Source organism: Macaca thibetana, chromosome 12, assembly GCF_024542745.1.
Source record: "Macaca thibetana thibetana isolate TM-01 chromosome 12, ASM2454274v1, whole genome shotgun sequence".
In the NCBI taxonomy this organism is placed as follows: Eukaryota; Metazoa; Chordata; class Mammalia; order Primates; family Cercopithecidae; genus Macaca; species Macaca thibetana.
The window spans coordinates 125,312,462-125,332,619 of NC_065589.1; the positions used below are offsets into that span (position 1 = coordinate 125,312,462).

Sequence of the window (20,158 nt, forward strand, 5' to 3'; positions counted from 1 at the left end):
GGCCGGGGCGTGCAGCTCCGGACAGTGACAGGGCTGTGTGGGCCCTAAGGAGTGACCCGGAGGAAGGGGATGCTTGGGAGAGGGAGAGGAAGGAGCAGTAGACAGGGGTCCACCCAGCAGAGAGCCCAGGCTCAGCAAAGCCACAGAAGAAGGGAGTCTCCAAACTGCTAGGTCCAGAGGGACCCCACAGAGCATCGGGGAGAGCCATAGGGGCCTAAGGCAGGGCCTAGAAGGCTGGGTGGCAGGCGGGGAATTAGAATTTAATCTGTAGGAGATAAGGAGCCACTGAAGAATATTAGGTAAAGAGGACAGGACTAGATAGCAGTTTTGAAAAGGGGCACTGGTAGACCTGGTGCCATGGCTCATGCCTGTAATATCCTAGCACTTTGGGAGGCTGAGGTGGGCGGATCACTTGAGCTCTGAAGTTCGAGACCACCTGGGCCACCTGTGGAAACCCCGTCTTCACAAATAATGGTGGCATGCGCCTGTAGTGCCAGCTACTCTGGAGGCTGAGGTGGGAGAATCGCTTGAACCTGGGAGGCAGAGGTTGCACTGAGCCAAGATCACACCATTGCATTCCAGCCTGGGCGACAGAGCAAGATCCTGTCTCAAAAACAAGTGGGTGGTTGGCGCTGGCTGACCCAGCACACTGAAGAAAGGAGAACGTAGTTCAGGTTGAGGCCCGGCAGGGTACAAGTAAACCCAGCTGAACAGAGAGGGCCATGGCAGACAGGGAAGGGAGGGAGACGCCACTCTGGAAAGCCCTTAAAAGCAGCATGGATAACACTTGCTGGGCTCTGGGAGAAAATAACAGTTTACTGCAGGCGGGAGAAGATTTGGTGCGAAGGGTACTGCTTCCTTAGGTCGAGGTGAAAGACCTTGGCAGCAGAAAAGGCTGGCTCTGGCCTCTTCCCCTGGGGAAGGTGGGAGCTGGGACCTGCCTGACCTTATGCAAAAGTCCGACAATAGTGGGAGGGAGGACGCGGGCATCCGAGGAGCCCCTGCCCGGGATTTGCAGATGCGGTGGCTGCAAGAGCTGAGGCCAGGCCCCGCCTGGTGCTGACGCGGTGAAATCTAAAGCTCCTGAAAAGCCAGGCTTCCCCCCGCGGGGACAAGGCCATCCAGCACCACAAAGAGGAACACAGAATGGGGTTTCAGAACAAGAAAAAAAAAATTCTTTCGGGGCCCTGCTGCATTTGTGTGAGTCTGGCTCCTTTGCATCTCCATCCACATCAACGTTCACTGTGAATGGAGCCCAGAAGGAAGGACAGGCTCAAAATGAAGGATGGGGAGGGAGGGAGACTTGGAAAGGCATTTGCCTGTTCTTAAACCACCCAGGAAATGAGTGTGCCACCGTCCGTTATGCTTGTGAGTGAAAAGGGTGGAGGGTGACGGGAGCCGCTGCTTCCGGGAGGTCAGGGAAGGACATTCTGAAAGTGACATTGAAGTAGAGACCTGAAGAAATGAGGGAGGGCGCTGTGAAGATATTTGGGGTGGGAGGAATGCTTTAGGGGAACATGTTTGACAGATCCAGAAACAACCCAAAGGCCACCCGATGTAGAACAGGATGGAGGCGGGAGAAAGCAGGGGAGTGGAGGCAGACAGGTCCCGGGCCATCCCACAGGGCAGCGTGGGCGAGGTGAGGAAGTCGCTTCTGTGAGTGTGAGGTGAGCAATGGGGGAGTGACATCATCTGACTCAATGGACAAAGGTCCCTCAGGCCGATGTGTGAACCGTGAAGAAAGCATGGACCAAAACAGGGACACTGTGGTGGGGTGCAGGCAGGCGCCCAGATGTGGGGTTAGTAGTGGAGGGGAGAATGGGCTGGTACTGGATCTGTTTCCAAGGTAGAGTGGCGGGACTTGCTGATGGGGTGCGATTATTGAGGTGCGGAGGAGGGGGTAGCTACAGGTTTTGGGGGATGAGGAGGGGAAGTCAGGAGTGAAGTGTCTGGTTCTGCACACGACCTCCAGGGTGTCTATCAGATGCCTGGTGGAGAAGTGGGGGAGGATCTGTACGCAGAGGGTTTTAACAACACGGGCTGAACCAGAGGGTGCCGAGAGAGAAAAGAGGAGATCCCCCAGGAGCAGCAACGCTGAGGGCTCAGGAGGAGGAACAGCCAAGAGAGGAGCCCACAGTGTCATCCTGGGGCTGAAGGCTGAAATTCACTGCACTAGCCAACAGCGTCTGGCGATGTTGTGATGAACGATTTTGCTGGCGCGGTGGACTGAAGGCCTGGTAGAAGGGCTTCAAGGGAGACGGGGAAGCAAGAGATGGTTGTTAAGATGAGTTTTGCTGCAGTGCTGGAGGAAGGTGGGTTTTGTTAATGACCTTCCCTCCCTGCAGCCAAACCACAGCAGAAAACCCATCCAGGGCTCACACAGAAGGACCCCGAGCAAAAGCCTCTTCCTGCAACGGGAAGCCCACAAGGTTAGAAACCAGAAATCACAACCTAACACTACCCTACTGTCAGTTTTGTAGGTGACCTTGGGTAGGTTACTTAACTTCTTGGTATTTCTCAGCTTCCCTCACCTATAAAATGGGCAGCACAGTCCTGCCTTTTCTATATGGTAGCTGCATAAATGATTAGGTAACATCACTGATGGGCATTGACGTCCCCAGTCCACTTTCTAGCTCTGCGTATTTGAATACTCTAAGTACCTCACAGAAGTGGAACCATGCAGTATTGGTCCTTTTTGTGACTGGCTTATTTCACTCAGCATAATGTCCTCAAGGTTCATCCATGTGGTAGCATGCGTCAGAATCTCCTTCCTTTTCAAGGCTGCGTAACAGTCCACTGTATGCATATCTCACATTTTATTTATTTATCTGCTGGTGGACACTTCGGTTGCTTCCATCTCTTGACATGAATAGTTCTGCTATGAAGAGTTATACAAATCTCTGAGACCTTGCTTTCAATTCTTTGGGGTATATATCCAGAGTGGAATTGCTGGATCAGACTGTAATTATGTACACACACACACATATATGTATTCAAATATGTGTATATGTTTATGTGTCTATGTATCTCTGTGTGTGTGTACATATATATACATATATATATACTTATTTATATATATATTTTTCTAGGAACTTCCATACTGTTTTCCACAGCAGCTGAGCATCTTACATTCCCACCAACAGTGCACAAGGCTTGTAGTTTCTCCACATCCTTGACAGACTTGTAACTTTCTGGTGTGTTGTTTTTGTTTTTTGTTTCGATCCTAGCCATCCTAATGGTTTAGCCATGCTAAGTGATCAGGATGGTCACTCTTATTATCAAGTGAGATAACAAATCAGAATGTATTTTGAAAAAGAATTACATCTGTCAGGATCCAACCAAGAAAACAGAAAGCATTAAAAGGAACTTAGTGGGGGAGATTAGTCACACAGGGGATGGAAAGGCTGAGAAGTCAAACAGCAGGAAGCCATTAACTTTACATCCACCTAGGGCAGAGGACCAAGGACGCAGGGCCACCCAGGGGAAGCCAAGGTGGTGAGGGGAGCTGTGGAGGCAGCTGGAAGAATCTGGAGGAATCGGACCTGTGAGAAGAACCACAGGCAGACATCCTCTAGGAGGCTCTGAGAAAGAGCAGGGCACGTGAGTGCGGCCTCGGAATAAATCGGGATGGTTAGCTTGTCAGAGTGATCTGACGATGAGTCAGGACACCTGGGCGTGGCGGTGTCCCGAGCACGAGAGTGACACCAAACACACAGAACAGCAGCACCGAGTCTTGGACAAGGGGCGCGAAGGACTCAAGCATGTTGCCAGGCCTGTGGCTGAAACTGAGAACAGAATAGAGAAGCAGGTGGAGCTTACTGGGTGTCAACCCTTCCTTTATCAACCCCATGGTAAGTGATTAGGATGGTCACTATTACTACAAGTGACGTAACCAATCAGGACGCAACTTTCCCCCCAAACAAAACCACTTGAGTCACACAGATCTCAACTTTTTTAAAAAATCAAATTTTTATGTTGAGATCACTGTTAAGTTTGTGTTCAGTTGTAAGAAACAGATCCCGTGTACCTTTTACCCATTCCTCCATGTTGCAAAACTAGCACAGTATCACCGCCACGGTAGACGCAGACAGTGAGGCCACAGGACATTTCTATCAGCAAAAGGGTCCCTCTTGTGCCCCTTTAGAACCACGCCCACCCTTGCCTTCCAACTATTAATGCTGGCAGGACTTAGCCAGGCCGTAAGGGCGCGTACTCAGAACAAGGAAGAGGGTCAGGCGCTGGGAGGGCGACTGCAGGCAGACAAACTGCACCTACGCCCGCGGTACTTGAGGACACCACAAAAGTCCGCGGAAGACGCACCTCGGCACTTCCGCGAGCGCCGCAGGCCCTGCCCCTTTCGCCGCGGCCGACCAATTGCGGCCCGAAGGCCGAGCCGCTTCCGCCCGCGGCCGGGGAGGGCCGGATGTGAACGGTGTTTTTCCTTCCTGACGCCACCTTGTCCAAGATGGCGGACCTCCACCGCCAGCTGCAGGAGTACCTGGCGCAGGGGAAAGGGGGCGGCCCGGCGGCCGCGGAGCCGCTGCTCGCCGCGGGGAAGGCGGAGGAGCCCGGGGACGGGCCGGCGGGGGCGTGGCTGGGCCGCGCGGGCCTACCCTGGACCTGGGCGCGGAGCCCTGGGGAGTCGGTGGCTGCGGGCCCGGCGTGCCTGCCCAGCGTGACGCGCGGGCAGCGGCTGGCGGCGGGCGGCGGGTGCCTGCTGCTGGCGGCACTCTGTTTCGGCCTGGCCGCGCTCTACACGCCGGTGCTGCTGCTGCGCGCGCGCAAGTTCGCGCTGCTCTGGTCGCTGGGCTCGGCGCTGACGCTGGCGGGAGGCGCGCTGCTGCGGGGCGGCGCGGCGTGCGGGCGGCTGCTGCGCTGCGAAGAAGCGCCGTCCCGGCTCGCGCTGCTCTACACGGCAGCGCTGGGCGCCACGCTGTTCGCCGCGCTGGGCCTGCGCAGCACGCTGCTCACGGTGCTGGGCGCGGGCGCGCAGGTAGCCGCGCTGCTGGCCGCGCTGGTCGGGCTGCTGCCCTGGGGCGGCGGCACCGCGCTGCGCCTCGCGCTGGGTCGCCTGGGCCGCGGCGCCGGCCTCACCAAGGTGCTGCCCGTGTGAGGACCTCGACCCCGCGCCACTGGGGAAGGACGCGTAGCCAGCGCCGTCGGAGACTGCCCCTGCCGAGCCGAGGACTGCACGCCGGTGCCGGGACGCCCGCGGCGAAGACCCTGCCGTGACCGCCTGTGAGTCTAAGCCGGGAGCGGCTGCTGCCAGGGGAGGCGACCGCAGCGTTGGGAGGTCGTCGATGTCAGCGTTTTGTGCTGGACTTGGCACATGCTCTGAAAACAGATTTTGTCATTGAACTGGTGACAGGATGTGAGACGGTTATAAGTTGCTGTCGAAGTAACTGTGATCTTAGGTTCCGCTGAGTAAAGAAAAAGGACTTTTCTTCGAATTAGCTGCTCTCGTGATTTTTCTCAGGCTGTTTTGTCATTTTAAAATCCAGCGCTAGATGTAGCTTAGCGACGGTAATTTTTTGTTTTGGCTGTGCTAAAACTTGGAAATTATTCTCTTCGGTGCCGGCGAATCCAGAAGGGTATCAGATTATTAAACACCGAATTCAGCCACTGAGTAAGTACTTTTAAAAGTACTTATTTAAGAGTTAATCTTGGGTTTTTTCTTCAGTTAACAAAATCATACATATGGTGCCTTATAACATGAAAGGAAAATTAGTTCTGTATTTCACGACGAAAGCGATGGACCAAAAGAAATTTCCTGCCCCAAGCAGCATGGGATCCAGGAAGGGGCGCGTACAAGTTTAGCGGGCTCTGCGGAAATCCTGCAAATAGGAAGATAATTCTAGATCCGGAACACCTGTATCTGATGGAGACCATGGATTTCTACAAGCTCGAATTATTCCTCATTGTATGGTCTGCTTTGTAAACTAGTTTACAATTTGCAGGCTGATCTTAAGATGCTTTTTATATCTAATTGCTGCTTCCTTCATTTTAGGTTCAGCGGTTACTTTTACCTACCGTAATTTATTGCCAGAAAAGTATGAGCCTAACATTCTGATGAGTCCAGAAGACTACGTTTTGTCAGTAGCAACACACTAGGAAGTAAAATATATTTAGAATTTAAACATTGTGTGCCAGTGGTTCTCGCGCTTGACTGCATGTCAGTTACTTGAAGAGCCACACCTCTGATCAACGCAGTCTGAACCAGGGAAGTAGGTCCTAGACATCAGGACCTTTTTAAAGCTCCCCAGGTGATTCTACGTTCCCCAAGGTTGAAGACCACTTCTGTGCATTGGCTTGCACAATTTGAAAATAATGCTTTTCCTGAGCTGGATCCCAGTGTTGCCTAACAGGGTGTCTGCCGGGCCGCGGTAGAGCACTGCTGCTTCCTCCAGCCCCAAAATGTATGTTCCTAAGTTAGATCCCTAAGCACTGTCCCAGCAAGTGACGCAAGTGGCCAACACCCACGCTGTAGGCTTGCAGGCTACCCGCCCTGAGATTTGGTGAAGAATACTGCCTTGTTCCCCGTCAGTAAACAAGGTTACCTACCTCAGGCGGCTGCTAGTGAGGGAGCAAATGCAGTATTTTCAGAATGATTTATTTTTTTAATTGTAAAGACTTGTGCCATTGGCTGTTCTTTCTAGTCACCTAAATTTCTGTTCTCAATTTCTCTAGAACTTGCAATAGTTGGGGGTTTTATAATGTTTTACAATGTTTATTTCTTAAATAAAAACTTTAAAATTCAACATTTCTCAGCTGGTGGCTCACACCTGTAATCTCAGCATTTTGGGAGGCCATGGCGGGAGGATCGCTTGAGGCCAGGAGTTCAAGACCAGCCTGGGCAACATAGTTAAACCCCATCTCCACAAAAAATCTTTTAAAAATTCGCCAGATGTGGTGGCACAAAACTGATCCCAGCTACTCGGGGTGGGGCTGAAGTGGGAAGATCACTTGAGCCCAGGAGGTCGAGGCTGCAGTGAGCTGTGATCGCACCACTGCACCCAAGCCTGGGCCACAGCGAGACCCTGTCTCAGACATTTTCTCTCAGTTCAAACATTGAAAATCTAGTTTTTATAAGCTTCAAATCACAACATCTAGTATGTATTCTGACAGTGATGTTTTTAAATGCCATTATGTATTTAATAGATATAATGTAGGCTTCTTGTTTTCTCTAAATGAAATCACTCTCAAAATGTGATCTGTCAAGTCCAGTAGAGCTTAAAGGTAAAATGAAAATGTTTTAAATGTGATCTGGTTATCTGCTTGAGATACTATGTTTTTAAAGTTACAGCCCAAAATAATGAAATTTTTTCCACTGGAATCTCAGGGAAAAAAAGGCTAATCTTGATATGGGTTTGGTCTCTGGATCCGGTTTTAGCTTCATGAAATTTGATTACAGTTTCTCTGTCTTTAAGCTATACCAGTTGGGGGAGAGTGAAGAAATATCCATAACCTAAAGCAATCTTGAGCCTTATAATAGCATGTTTATGGTGGGGTGCTGATTAAGCTGTAATTTCAAAGTTAAAAAAAATAGTCTCTGGATTCTAACACTGAAAAGCAGTGTATATGGCTGACATTTTCTCCACATAAATCAGTTAGCTTTTGCTAGTTTTTACATTCATGGAGAACCAGCTAGAGTTTCATATACTGTTAAACTATGTCAGTATGCCTTTTCTAAGCAACCACTGAAACTTCCAGCAGCAGCAGCCAGGTCCTGTGGCTCACATCTGCAATCCCAGCACTTTGGGAGGCCACAGGAGGTGGACCGCTTGAGCCCGGGAGTTTGAGAGCAGCATAGGCGACGTGGTGAAACTCCATCTCTACAAAAAATACAAAAAAAAAATGAGCTGGGCATGGTGGCGTGTGCCTGTAGTCCCGGCTACTAGGGAGGCTGAGGCAGAGTCGAAGCTGAAGTGAGCCGTGATTGCTCCACTGCACTCCCGGCTGGGTGACAGCGAGACTCTGTCTTAAAAAAAAGAAGAAAAAATGAAACTTCCAGCACCACTAAATGTGCCAAATAAATTTGACTTGACGCCAAACTGAAGCTGCCAATGTAATGAAATGTTAAGGTGGCCATAGGACAGTCCTTTTAATAAAAGCTTCCATGTAAAACCAAAATAAAGGTCAGTATAGAAAGTATCATGGGGTATAACAAACTGAATTTTTGGCTTCCAATCCAAACTGGGCTAAATGGTATGTTTATTTCAAACAAGGAATTTGCCATGGACAAGATCTGTCTGGCTTATGAATTAGAAGTACACCCTGCCATAACACTGGTATTTCCACATAGCTAGTATGGAAGAGAAAGAGATTAATTAATTAAGTGTTCCAAAATGGTTTTAGGAGCTATTTTGGTCCATTCCTTATCAACTCCATGTGTGATTTCAAGTTATCTAAAGGGCATGTGACGTTATTTCTGACTAACATCAAGTTGCTCTCCTCATCCTGACAAGGCGATTCAAATCTAAACTGTGATTCCTAGGAGATGCTTCCAAGGGGGAGCTCCCTCGCTGGACAGCCAGAAGACTGCATTTTCTCTTCAGAGTTCAGTTTTCCATCTGTCAGAGCATGTCTGAGTATAACTTTGAACCTACTACAAACTACATTAATCTTCAAGTATTTCTCTATCACAAAAATGGTGTGACAGAATTTGTTGAGAAACACAAAGTTCACAGCTGAGATTAATTTAGATGACTTAGTGGTTACTATGCTCATGAACATCAGCGATAACCGTGCACTCCTCGGCAGATGGGATGCGATGGAAACCAAAGGTTTCCTTAAGGCAAGCACTCCACAACTAGTTTTCTGTTAATTCTTGCATAAATCACATTCTGTATTCATACAAAAACTTTTATGTTTTTCTCTGACAAACTGTACACATAGAAACAAATTTCCAAATGGACAGGAACTTAAATTTGTGGAGATGCCCCATGTCTTGTGAGACTTAAAAAAAAAAAAAAGATCCCAGCTTTTATCTTCACAAAACAACATGGGAGTTGGGGCAATGAGGGTGGACAGGACAGGAAAGGGCCAGCTGGGCTGGTAGCTGGCAGCAGTCTCTTCATCTTGAAGACCTCATTGAGGGTTCCTGGGATTCAGGTGCCCAGAAGAGTTCAGGGCTACAATGGTGCAGGCTTCCTTTTGTTTCTCTTGGTAAGTCCACAAGAAGTTCTTAAATACTGTCCAGAGAGGCCTCAGGGTACTCGGTTCCAACTTCTACCGACCCCTTCCACCACCCCGTGAAGCTCCTCGCCTCGGCGGGCCAGAGTTCATGTTACTCCCTCTACCCCAGTTACTGCCACTCCGGCCCCCTCGAGAAGGGGTGCCACTGCCTGGAGGGCCCCCAAAAGGTTCATCTCTGTGGTATCCATCGTGGTGTTCTCCGTCTAAAGAGCTGGAACGCCCAGATTTGGGCACTCTCTGGGCAGGTCCTGGGCCCCCGCGGCCTGAAACAAAGAAAATTTCACATGGGACTTTCTGTATTAGCAACTCTTTGTCAGTAACTCCCAGTACGAACTTTACTCTCTGATGACAGTGGACCAGTTCTGGTGGGTGCCAGGGAGACTGGCAGTGGTATTCAGAGTACTGAGAGGTGTGCCTCTACCCTTTCCTGACCCTGCCTCCCCCTTCCTGGCTTATTGCCATGGGCCTCAGCATCAGCCAGATCCGTGTCCCCAGGGCTGTGACAGACGATGGGAAGCCAAGAGATGAGCACAGAGCACCTTCAGGGAGATCCGGCCACACTGGGCCACGTCCCGGGCCATGGGAAGTGTACCTACCTGCTCCCAGCCACCAGGGTATGTTGAGGGAAGGTTTGAATACACTGACTTGACTTTGGAAGTACACGCTGCTAATGTTAATAAAAAGTGCTCCAACTAGGATGAGTGTTCACTGGAACTGTCCTGTGACATGTGGCACTTTTGGCTTCCTTTTCATAATTAGTAAAATATTTCTTGAAAAAACAAAAGAAAAGCACAAAAACCCCACAAAACACTGGCTTTCAGGTTACATCACCTAGGCACAGCTTAACTTGCTTCAGACTTGAACACACAAATGTTTAGGTACTATTAAAATTCTTTCATTCTGCTGGAGCTTGAGAATATATTTAAAAAAAAAAAAAGAAAAAGGGAAAAAAAATCTACCTTGTAAGAATTTTTTCCTCAGGAAATGATAGGATTTGGTCACATCTCCCATAATGCCCTTTCAGAAGACTACTGCAAACTATCCACGGTCTTATATTTTGTAATAGAATATGAATCTAGCTGAGATGAGGTTAGGAGAACCAGCCAAAGGAACAATCTTGCCTTCTTTTCTTACAAAGAGCAGCTTCAACCCACCTGAGGGCACCTGGGCAGCGTGTCAGCTCCTACGTCATTCCCATGCTAATTGCACGTCCTTGACCAGAGGGACCTAATAATGGCACGCCAAGGACCCAAGACAGTCAGCCAAGGTCACAGCACGCTGGCTAGTAGTACAGTGTGTTTATGCAGGGAGATCTATTGATGATACATAAGGTAATTTCTGAGGGTTTTGTTGAGACAAACAACTATCAAGACCAAATGGCAGGCCGGGCATGGTGGTTCACGCCTGCAATGCCAGCACTTTGAGAGGCCAAGGCAGGTGGATCACTTGAGGCCAGGGGTTCGAGACCAGCCTAGCCAACGTGGCAAAAGCCCATCTCTCTAAAAACACGAAAATTAGCTGGGCGTGGTGGTGCACACCTGTGGTCCTAGCTACTGGGGAGATTGAGGCACAAAAATCGCTTGAACCCAGAAGGCGGGGGTTGCTTGTAGTGAGCCAAGATCACACCACTGCACTCCAGCCTGGGCGACAGAAAAAAACCCAAAAAGACCAAATGGCAGAACTCTGTACTGGAAGGACTGTCCACACAGACAGGCCGACTTCGGGAGCAGAGCACAAGCTGGGGCACGCGGGGAGCAGCCTTCCCGGGAGCCTCCAAGCCACAGCACCTGTGCACCTCCCCCGCTGCCTTGCAACCAGAGTTGTAGTCAGCCTTCGGAGGCGAATACTCCTGGCTCCAGTTAGTGGTGCCTATAAAATAAAGCTCCAGAGTTTCCAGTTGAGGAGAGAATCTCCTGTGCCCCCGGAAACACTGCCCATAGACCATGTTTTCCAAAGTCTTTGTGACTTTGAGCACAAGCAGTGTTCCTCTAGATCCAGGCTAAAAACCAACAGAGCACCCAGGAGAGGACAACTCTTCCCCTCCCACTGAGAGCCCCTGAGGGTTCCAAGCAGCCTTCGTGGCGGGCAGACTGCCAGTGAGAGCAGGGCTCCCAGACAGCAAACCCAGCAGAGACGACTGGGGCATCCTGGCAGAGGGCTGAAGTGAAAACCTCAAGCGAACGGGGATTCCTGGAGGCGAGTGGAGTCCTGTGTGGGGCCAAGTTGCAGTCCACCAGAGGACAGCTTGTGTGGCACTGGCACCACGTTTAGGAGCATGTGCCTCTGCACAGCCCAGGCTGCAAGGGCATGTGCAGCAGATGCAGGCAAGGCCTCCACCAGCCCCTGCAGCTCCTGGAACCATAACCACTGGCCTGCTCTTACCTTTGCCTCCTCGGTCTTCAGAAGGGCCTCCTGAGGCCTCCATCTCTCTGTGCTCAGAAGTGCCTGGGCCATCATGCCAGGGGCGCTTTCGGGGAGGTAGGGATGCCATGTCCATGCCTTGGAGAGAAGAGGAGCGTTCTCTGCTGGCTGGGGAATGACCGTCGTGAGGGGGATGATCGGGTCGGGGAGCATCACGAAAATGTTCATGACCCGGCCCTGAAACAAGAAACAAATCTCCTTACAGGAAAGCACAGTGCGACCAAAAGCAGATGGGAATGACACTGTTGAGAGGAGGGAGCAACTCAGAAGCCACCGTTCACTCATGCTGAATGCCCACCACAGGCCCGGGGGAAGCCACCTAGACTAAGATCCAGAGAACCGGTTCTCACGTGGTGTAGTATCAAGACGTCTTTACAGTCTCAGATGACTGAGGACTCCTAAGAGATTTGTTAATGAGAGTTATAACTACGAATGTTTAACATACTAGCAATTGAGACTGAGAAAATTTTACTTAACTTTATTCTCCAAAAACAATTGAGTGGAAAGAGCAGTCCTGTTTTATACTCAGATAGATCCCTGTAATGTCTGGCAGATTCCTCTGCTCTCATTCCACCTGCTGAGATCAAGATCTGTGGCTGCTGGACAGGAGACAGCCCAGGCCCCCGGGAGACATGAGCTGGAAAGAGGGGACCCGGTGCACCCAAGAGAGGGCCCTCAGAACTCACTTTGTGAACTGCTATCTAGAGTTACCCAACAAGCGGTTCTTTTCCTTACCAGGCTCTCTGTTTCCATCCCAGGAATCTGGCTTCCGCCCTCCTTCAAAGCGAGGGAACTCGTCAGGAGTGGGAAGTAAACCCTTCCTTCCTCCTACACAACAGAGCAAACAGTGCTGCACTCAGACTGTTCCCGGTATATTCACAACCACTGTATTCTGCACCCTATCCTTCCAGACCAGGTGTCCTTAGTAACTCGCTCACCTCGTGGGGTACCCCGACCTCGACCTCTGAGATCTCGTCCTCGGGCCGCTTCCTCAGAAGCATCAAAATTCTCCTCTGGACCAAAGTCTTCAGGACCAGGAAAACCATCCCTTCCTCTCGGGGGAGCACGGCCCTCATGCCTCGGCGGGGCTCCTCTTCTGAAACTGTAAAGCGAAAACAGCAGAATGTCCATCTCAGGGAACACCTTGCCACTAAGTTCACGTTTCAAAAAAGCATGTGATATGAGAAAGCATGATATAATGCTGATTGGGAGGAAAACAAAATAAAACTGTATTTTGAAAGGACACATTGTATAATCCTATTAATACTCCCAGAGGCAAAAACAGACCAGAAGGAAGCATACCAGAGGGTGGGGTTACTGTAAGCTTCTTTTAGGCTTTTAGGAATAATAACAACATCAACATTTTTAAAGTGCCTATACCATGCCAAGTCCTTTACAAGTATACTTTGTTTCATTCATTTCATTCTCACAGCCACCGTATGAAGCTGGTATTAGCAGCAGCTCCATTGATGAGAACACTGAGGCCCAGATTACTGATGTCATTTATTCAAGGACATAGAGTAAGTGCTGGTGATCTGACCTCAGCCAGTCTTGACCCTTGGCCCAGGTTCTGTATCACTGCCTCACAAATACTTGTCATTATCATCTACATTTGTATGATGAACATTTATGACTTATATAATCAGAAAAATGGGGGCACAGATCGTGTCTGCCAACCATACTGGACCTGTTTGTGGGTAGGGGCTCTGCCATCTGCCCCAGCCCACAGCCTCCACCCAGGGGCAGGCCTCCGTGGCCACGAGCTGCACTCATGGCCCTGGCCCACAGCTGGCAGGCACACAGGCCAGCATCTGGCTTAGAGGCAGCCATCCACTGGCCAGCCGGCAGCCTGGAGCCCTGCTCAGTGAGCAGCTTCCCCTTCTCTCAGGAATTCTGGAGCCAGGAGACTACACTGACTGGGAGCATGGCTGAGGCACGCAGGGTACCAGGAGGCCTGTGCGAAAGAAGAGAAAGTGACCTTCTGGCAGCGCACACTAGAGGCAGCGGCGCCGCCCTCCAGGGCCCCTCTGCATGAGCTGCGTGGCCTCCTCCCAGGCCGAGCCTTTGCTCTTCCTCTAGTTTCCATTCCATTGCCTTTTACCCTAATCTTCTACTTGGAAGATTTTCAAACTTGCAGTAAAGCTGAAAGAACAGTACAATGAACATCCCAGATCCTCCACCCAGATCAATCCCTTCTTAATATTTTGCCACACGTGCTTTATCTTCTCCGTCTAGCTACTCATGAACATGTTTTCTAAACCATTTGAAAATCAGTTGCCAACAGGAGCTTCACCCCTAAATGCTTCAGTACGTTTCTTCTAAGAACAAGGACTTTCTCCTATATAACCACAATACCTTTACACTCTTATACACCAGCCTAGGCTGTGGGTCTGCACGGAGAGATGAAAGACAATACAAATCAAGACAGGGTGTCCAGGCATGGTGGCTCACGCCTGTAATCCCAGCACTTGGGGAGGCCGAGGCAGGCAGATCACTTGAGGCCAGGAGTTCGAGGCCAGCCTAGCCAACATGGCTAAACACCATCTTTACTAAAAATACAAAACAGCTGGGCATGGTGGCGTGTGCCTGTAATCCCAGCTATTCGGGAGACTGAAGCACAAGAATCGCTTGAACCCAGGAGGCAAAGGCTGCAGTAAGCAGAGATTACGCCACTGCACTCCAGCCTGAGCGACAAAGCAAGACTCCCTCTCAAAAAAAGAAAAAAGAAAAAAAGACAAGGTAAAATGTAACATTTTGCACAAGATGCAGAGATTCAATAAGCCAGTGAACATTATGTAGATGTAAAACTGTTCTAGTCATAAAAAGCCATGTCAAAGGTAATGCTTGCATATCATTAAGAGAGGGTCTTAAAAACACTGGGAGCCCTTACATCTTTATTTTTAACCTCCCTATCTCCCCTTCCCAAAACAATTGCTTCCTTAGCCCTCACTATGTCATGCTTCCGGGCCTGTCATCGGCCATGCTTTTCTCACCACCCCTGAGGGTGGGCTGGCCAACCATAACTCAACCACCAACCACTATATATATATATGTCTCGCCCTGTCACCCAGGCTAGAGTGCAGTGGTGCAATCTCAGCTCACTGCTACCTCTGCCTCTTGGGTTCAGGTGATTCTCCTGCCTCAGCCTCCCAAGTAGCTGGGATTTACAGGCACACACCACCATGCCTGGCTAATTTTTTGTATCTTTAGTAGAGACAGGGTTTCACCATGTTGGCCAAGCTGGTCTCAAACTCCTGACCTCACGACGCCCACCTCGGCCGGCCTCCACGGTGAGCCACTGTGCCCAGCATTAACTACCTATTCACAAGAAGAGTAAGAAATGGAATGAAAGGGCCAGGCACGGTGGCTCACGCCTGTAATCCCAGCACTCTGGGGGCTGAAGAACGTGGATCACTTGAGGTCAGGAGTTCAAGACCAGCCTGGCCAACATGGTGAAACCCCATCCTACTAAAAATACAAAAATTAGCCAGGCGAGGTGGCGTGCGCCTGTATCCCAGCTCCTCAGGAGGCTGAGGCAGGAGAATCACTTGAACCCGAAAGGTGGAGGCTGCAGTGAGCTGAGATCGTGCCACTGTACTCCAGCCTGGTGACAGAACAAGACTCCGTCTCAAGAAAAAAAAAAAAAAATGAGATGAAAGGACATGGATAGCTAAGGAGCAGTCAGAGACTACAGTAAAAGCGGAAGTGCTGAACAGCATGGGCCTGAAGCCCATCTCCGACATCTACCACCTGCCAGACCTCGGAAAGTCAAGACACTGCTCTTACTCTGTCTGAATCAGCATAAGATGCTGACAGTCGCACCTATCTCACAAATTCTTTAAATAAAATGAGGTCATTAATTTCCTAAATTAAAACAAATTCCTTGAATTAAATGAGGTAACATCATCTGACACAAAATAAACAATTATCATCATCTTTAATATTCTGAGTCTCACTTGAGATTTTACTATTTCCTGGGTGTTTGTTTTGTTTTGTTTTTCTGTTAAGAGACAGGGTCTTGCTCTGTAGCCCAGGCTGAAGTGCAATGGCATAATCGTAACTCACTGTAACCTCCTGGCCTCAGCTGATCCTCCCACCTCAGCTTCCTGAGTAGCTAGGACTACAGGCGTGCACCACCACACCCAGCTAATGTTTAATTCTTTTTTGTAGAGATGGAGTTACACTATGTTGTTCAGGCTGTTCTTGAATTCCTGGCCTCAAGTGATCTTCCTGCCTCAGCCACCCAAAGTGCTGGGATTACAGGCATAAGCCACACTGGTCCTGGGCTAATTCCTGTTTCTTTCTCCACATTTCTTCTGTTCCTTAAATTCCCCAAGCAGGCTGAGATGAGTGTTCAAGCCTGATCTAAGTTTAACAGGAAGATTGTTTTTCAGTTTAAGTTTGTTAAGATTATTGGGCAATTACACAAAACTTGCATCTATTTCACAACCCCTTTATTTCCAATCTAGGTAGCTGCCTCATATTTCATCATTCTAATCAAGAAGAACCTGGAAATTTTAAGTCAGATCCCAGCAAGTCTTGTAGTATACTGATCCTCCTATCTCTTTAAAAGGACCAAAAAATAAATAAATAAGCAAAACGAAAAAGACTTCTAGACAGCAAAGATTAAAACAAGACTAAGGTTTAAAAAGCACACTTTTTTTAAAAGTCCAAATGCAAACTCTAGAGAGTGTAGGGCTAGTAATTGATGTAATTCTCTTTCCTCAAGAAAAAGAAGAAAGAGACCTTTGTGGAGAGAGCAGGTAAAAAGCTCCACTGAAGATGGAATGGGCCCACAAAGTATCTGTCCCACCTTTCTTCTCTGCGCCCTCGAAAACGTGGGTCCTCGGGATCCCGGGGGAAACGTTCGTCTCCGGGTCTGCGGCCTTCCCACGCCCCCGGAGGGCCTCGGGCTGCACCCCGGCCATCCCCCTCGCTGAATTCCCTGTGATCAGGGGGAAACGGAGGCCCAGGGCCCCCTCGCCTCCACTTCTCTTCTTGCGGTAAAGGTCCTCCTCGCCCCTCAAATTCACGTAACCGGTGGCCAAAGCGCTTGTCAGGGTGGAAGTCATCTGGTCTGCTGAAGTCATCGGGGAAGTCTGGGTGAGGGCCACGCCTATCAGGGGGACCCCTGCAGTCCTGGCCACCCCGGAAAGGCCCCCTCTCGGGCCCATGCTCAGGCCCGCCGCTCTGCTCATGCCGCCTCTCTGACATCGGGCCCATGTGATGATTTGGAGGGCCGCGGGATTCACCTAAAGGAAACAAAGCTGACTTTTACCATGTCTTCCAGGAAACCTGCCAACATAGGTCTGATCTGTAGCATCTCCACATTTCAGAATACATTCTTTATTGAGAATGGTTTCCCTCCTTGGCTCTCAGCTTAGTTAGGAGACAAATGTCCCTGAGGCATTGTATAATAGAACAGGAGCTTTGGGGTGCAGATTTCAACTTCATCACCCACTAGCTAGGGCAAATTACTCATCTCAAATGAGATCAGCAGTGCCTCTCCATCTCTTAGTTTACACTGGAAAAATGAGAGAGCCTCCTGGGCTTCAGAAGGAGCCTCCTTTATCTGCCCCTATTCTTTCAGGCATTTCATTAGGGCCACCTGCTCCACATCCAAGGCGGACACAACAGAGGAAATTAATGCTGCAGGCCAGGAAGCGCACCAAGAATTCACCTCTGCACCCGTCAACAGGGCGCCACTGCCACCCATGCCATCCCTCCTCTAACCCCAAAAATTCACCTCTGCACCCATCAACAGGGCGCCACTGCCACCCATGCCATCCCTCCTCTAACCCCAAAAATTCACCTCTGCACCCATCAACAGGGTGCCACTGCCACCCATGCCATCCCTCTCTCTAACCCCAAACAGGGTGCCACTGCCAACAGGGTGCCACTGCCACCCATGCCATCCCTCCTCTCATTCACCTCTGCACCCATCAACAGGGCGCCACTGCCACCCATGCCATCCCTCCTCTAACCCCAAACATTCACCTCTGCACCCATCAACAGGGTGCCACTGCCACCCATGCCACTGCCAGGGCGCCACTGCCACCCATGCCATCCCTCCTCTAACCCCCCATCTCTTCAACAGGGCGCCTCTGCACCCCCATCCCTCCTCTAATCAACTCAACAGGGGGTGCCACTGCCACAGGGTGCCATGCCACCCATGCCATCCCTCCTCTAACCCCATTCACCTCTGCACCCATCAACAGGGTGCCACTGCCACCCATGCCATCCCTCCTCTAACCCCAAAAATTCACCTCTGCACCCATCAACAGGGTGCCACTGCCACCCATGCCATCCCTCCTCTAACCCCAAACATTCACCTCTGCACCCATCAACTGGGTGCCACTGCCACCCATGCCATCCCTCCTCTAACCCCAAAAATTCACCTCTGCACCCATCAACAGGGCGCCACTGCCACCCATGCCATCCCTCCTCTAACCCCAGCTTGTTGCACTTGATTCCTCTGTAAGGTGCGTGCGGTCCCGGCCTCTCAAACACCTGCCTGATGACCGCCCTGCTGGGCTCAGTGTCGGGGATTTCTGCACCTCTCTATGAATGTTGTTCCTCATCTACAATATTCTCACCATTCTTTGAAGACAGTGTTTGGAATCCCACTAAAGTTTTCTAAAATATTTGAAAATATGTACCACAGTGAAAGTACTGAATAAAGATGGAAAGATGCCAGTTAAATGTGTGATGGTTAACTTAGTTCACCTCCTAACTTGGAAGGGACTGTTTTCCCAGCTGCTGAACTACTGCAGCTTTTGTAAATGTTTACCTATTTTTGGTCAACATACAGTTTAAATCAAGCACTTTTAAAAAGTAGGTAGTAAAAGGATACTCTTGATTCTAAAAACAAAAACTGTGTTTTTAAAGTGAAATTCCTCCAATAGCCCAGTTTATGCCTTTTACTGCTTTTCCCTGGCAATAAAGACAAACCCCTCCTGTACCCCAGCCAGCCATAATTCTCACCTCCCCGCCAACAGCATCCCTCCTCTTTCTTTTCTTTCTTCTTCTTCTTCTTTTTTTTTTTTTTTTTGAGACAGAGGCTTACTCTGTCACCCAGGCTGGAGTACAGTGGCATGATCTCAGTTCACTGCAACCTCCACCTTACGGATTCAAGTGATTCTCCTGCTTCAGCCTCCCAAGTAGCTGGGATTACAGGTACTACGCCTGGCTAATTTTTGTATTTTTAGTAGAGACAGGGTTTCACCATGTTGGCCAGGCTAGTCTTGAACTCCTGACCTCAAGTGATACATCCAGTCGGCCTCCCAAAGTGCTGGGATTACAGGCATGTGTCACTGTACCCGGCCCCTCCCTTTTCATTTTCGTTCATTTCTATTGCCTATTTCAATTCTTCCTTACCATGCAACATATATAAAATGCTTGGAAATCTCAGGATAAAAATGTGCCATTAAAGGAGTCTCTCTTTTCCAGCTCTTTTCCGTCTGTCTCATTTACCCGTCCTCTCCCCTCTACTCAGCAGTTTGCAAAGATCCTAGCTCCATTTCCTTCTGGTAGACAGGCTCCTTCACTTCTCAGTGTGTTCCTGCAGCTAATGGCTTCTTCACTGACATGATGTTGTTTGAACTTAGTGTAATCTCAGAAACAGCAGACCTTTGGAGTAAGGAAGCTAAACATATTCCGTTTGGACTTACCTATGAATATTAATCCTCCCATTACCTCTATCTGTTTAAAAGTACCCTGCTCTTCAAGGAAAGAAACCCACCACTACAAATTAGAAGGGATGTGGCCACCAGTGATGGGGCAGCGGCGGCGGTTATTCCAGTAGGGGATGGCAGGGCCACTTTCTCGGCTCTCCCTTCTCCCTTTGGTCCCTGGGAGGAGAAAGGAGGAGGAGAAAGAAAGGGGGCGGGGGATAAAGAGAACAGGGAAAGAGCAAGGATGAGAGGGAAGGAGGTGGAGACAGACACAGGGCAGGGAGAGGAAGAGAGGCAGCTCTCAGTTTGCTGATGGCGATGGCTTGGGGGGTAAAAGACTCTCCTCTTGTTTCTCTAGTTCCCTGTGGGCCACCTGCCTTCCGTAGAGCCTCTACTGCCGCTTCCACACAATGGGAAAGCAGTAAACACTCTAGTTCCCTTACCTCTTTCTTACCTCTAATATCACACATCAATTCAAGATTAGCATAAATTCACAAAGTCCCAGGGCTGTAATGCTGACAAGAACTTTTCTTAATTGGATAAAATGGGGGCAAGAATCTTAACATGTACTACACAGTGCTGTGGGCTTAGCCAATTAAAACTGAGAGAGTAAAGTTCTGTGAAGGGCAACCTCTGCGGTCCTCCTGATTCTCCGAGTTGTGGTTTCTCCCTGCTATGAAGTGTGTGTCGAACATAACACAGTGTTTCCTCACTCCCCTCCATCCACACTCCAAGTCGCCCCCTCCAACTCTCCCCAACAGCGTGCTGCCTACCACGCTCCTGCTCCAGCTCCGGAAGGATTAACTCTAAACTTCCAAACAGCCCCACATCTCAATACTAATCATTCTCATCTCTTTCCTTTTCATATC

At 49.7% G+C, this 20,158-nt stretch overlaps 2 protein-coding genes across 4 annotated transcripts in view; one reads left to right on the forward strand and one right to left on the reverse strand.

Moving 5' to 3' along the window:
* Positions 1-3,947: 3,947 nt before the first annotated feature.
* The window catches only part of WDR33 (WD repeat domain 33), a 334,355-nt gene continuing 318,144 nt past the window's right edge, over positions 3,948-20,158 (reverse strand). Inside the window, exons 18-22 of one of the 3 annotated variants that reach the window (XM_050751582.1) lie at positions 16,430-16,868; positions 12,555-12,718; positions 12,352-12,444; positions 11,578-11,793; positions 3,948-9,458 (exon numbers count right to left, since the gene is read on the reverse strand). In XM_050751582.1, coding sequence (XP_050607539.1) covers positions 9,229-9,458; positions 11,578-11,793; positions 12,352-12,444; positions 12,555-12,718; positions 16,430-16,868 — 1,142 coding nt within the window. In that variant the 3' untranslated portion in view covers positions 3,948-9,228. The remainder of the gene's footprint in view (positions 9,459-11,577; positions 11,794-12,351; positions 12,445-12,554; positions 12,719-16,429; positions 16,869-20,158) is intronic. The other 2 variants (XM_050751583.1, XM_050751584.1) reach the window with 2 other exon arrangements.
* SFT2D3 (SFT2 domain containing 3) lies at positions 4,466-6,758 on the forward strand. The gene has a single exon (XM_050751600.1). It carries the CDS (start codon positions 4,466-4,468, stop codon positions 5,111-5,113), a length of 648 nt encoding a protein of 215 aa, XP_050607557.1. The 3' UTR covers positions 5,114-6,758.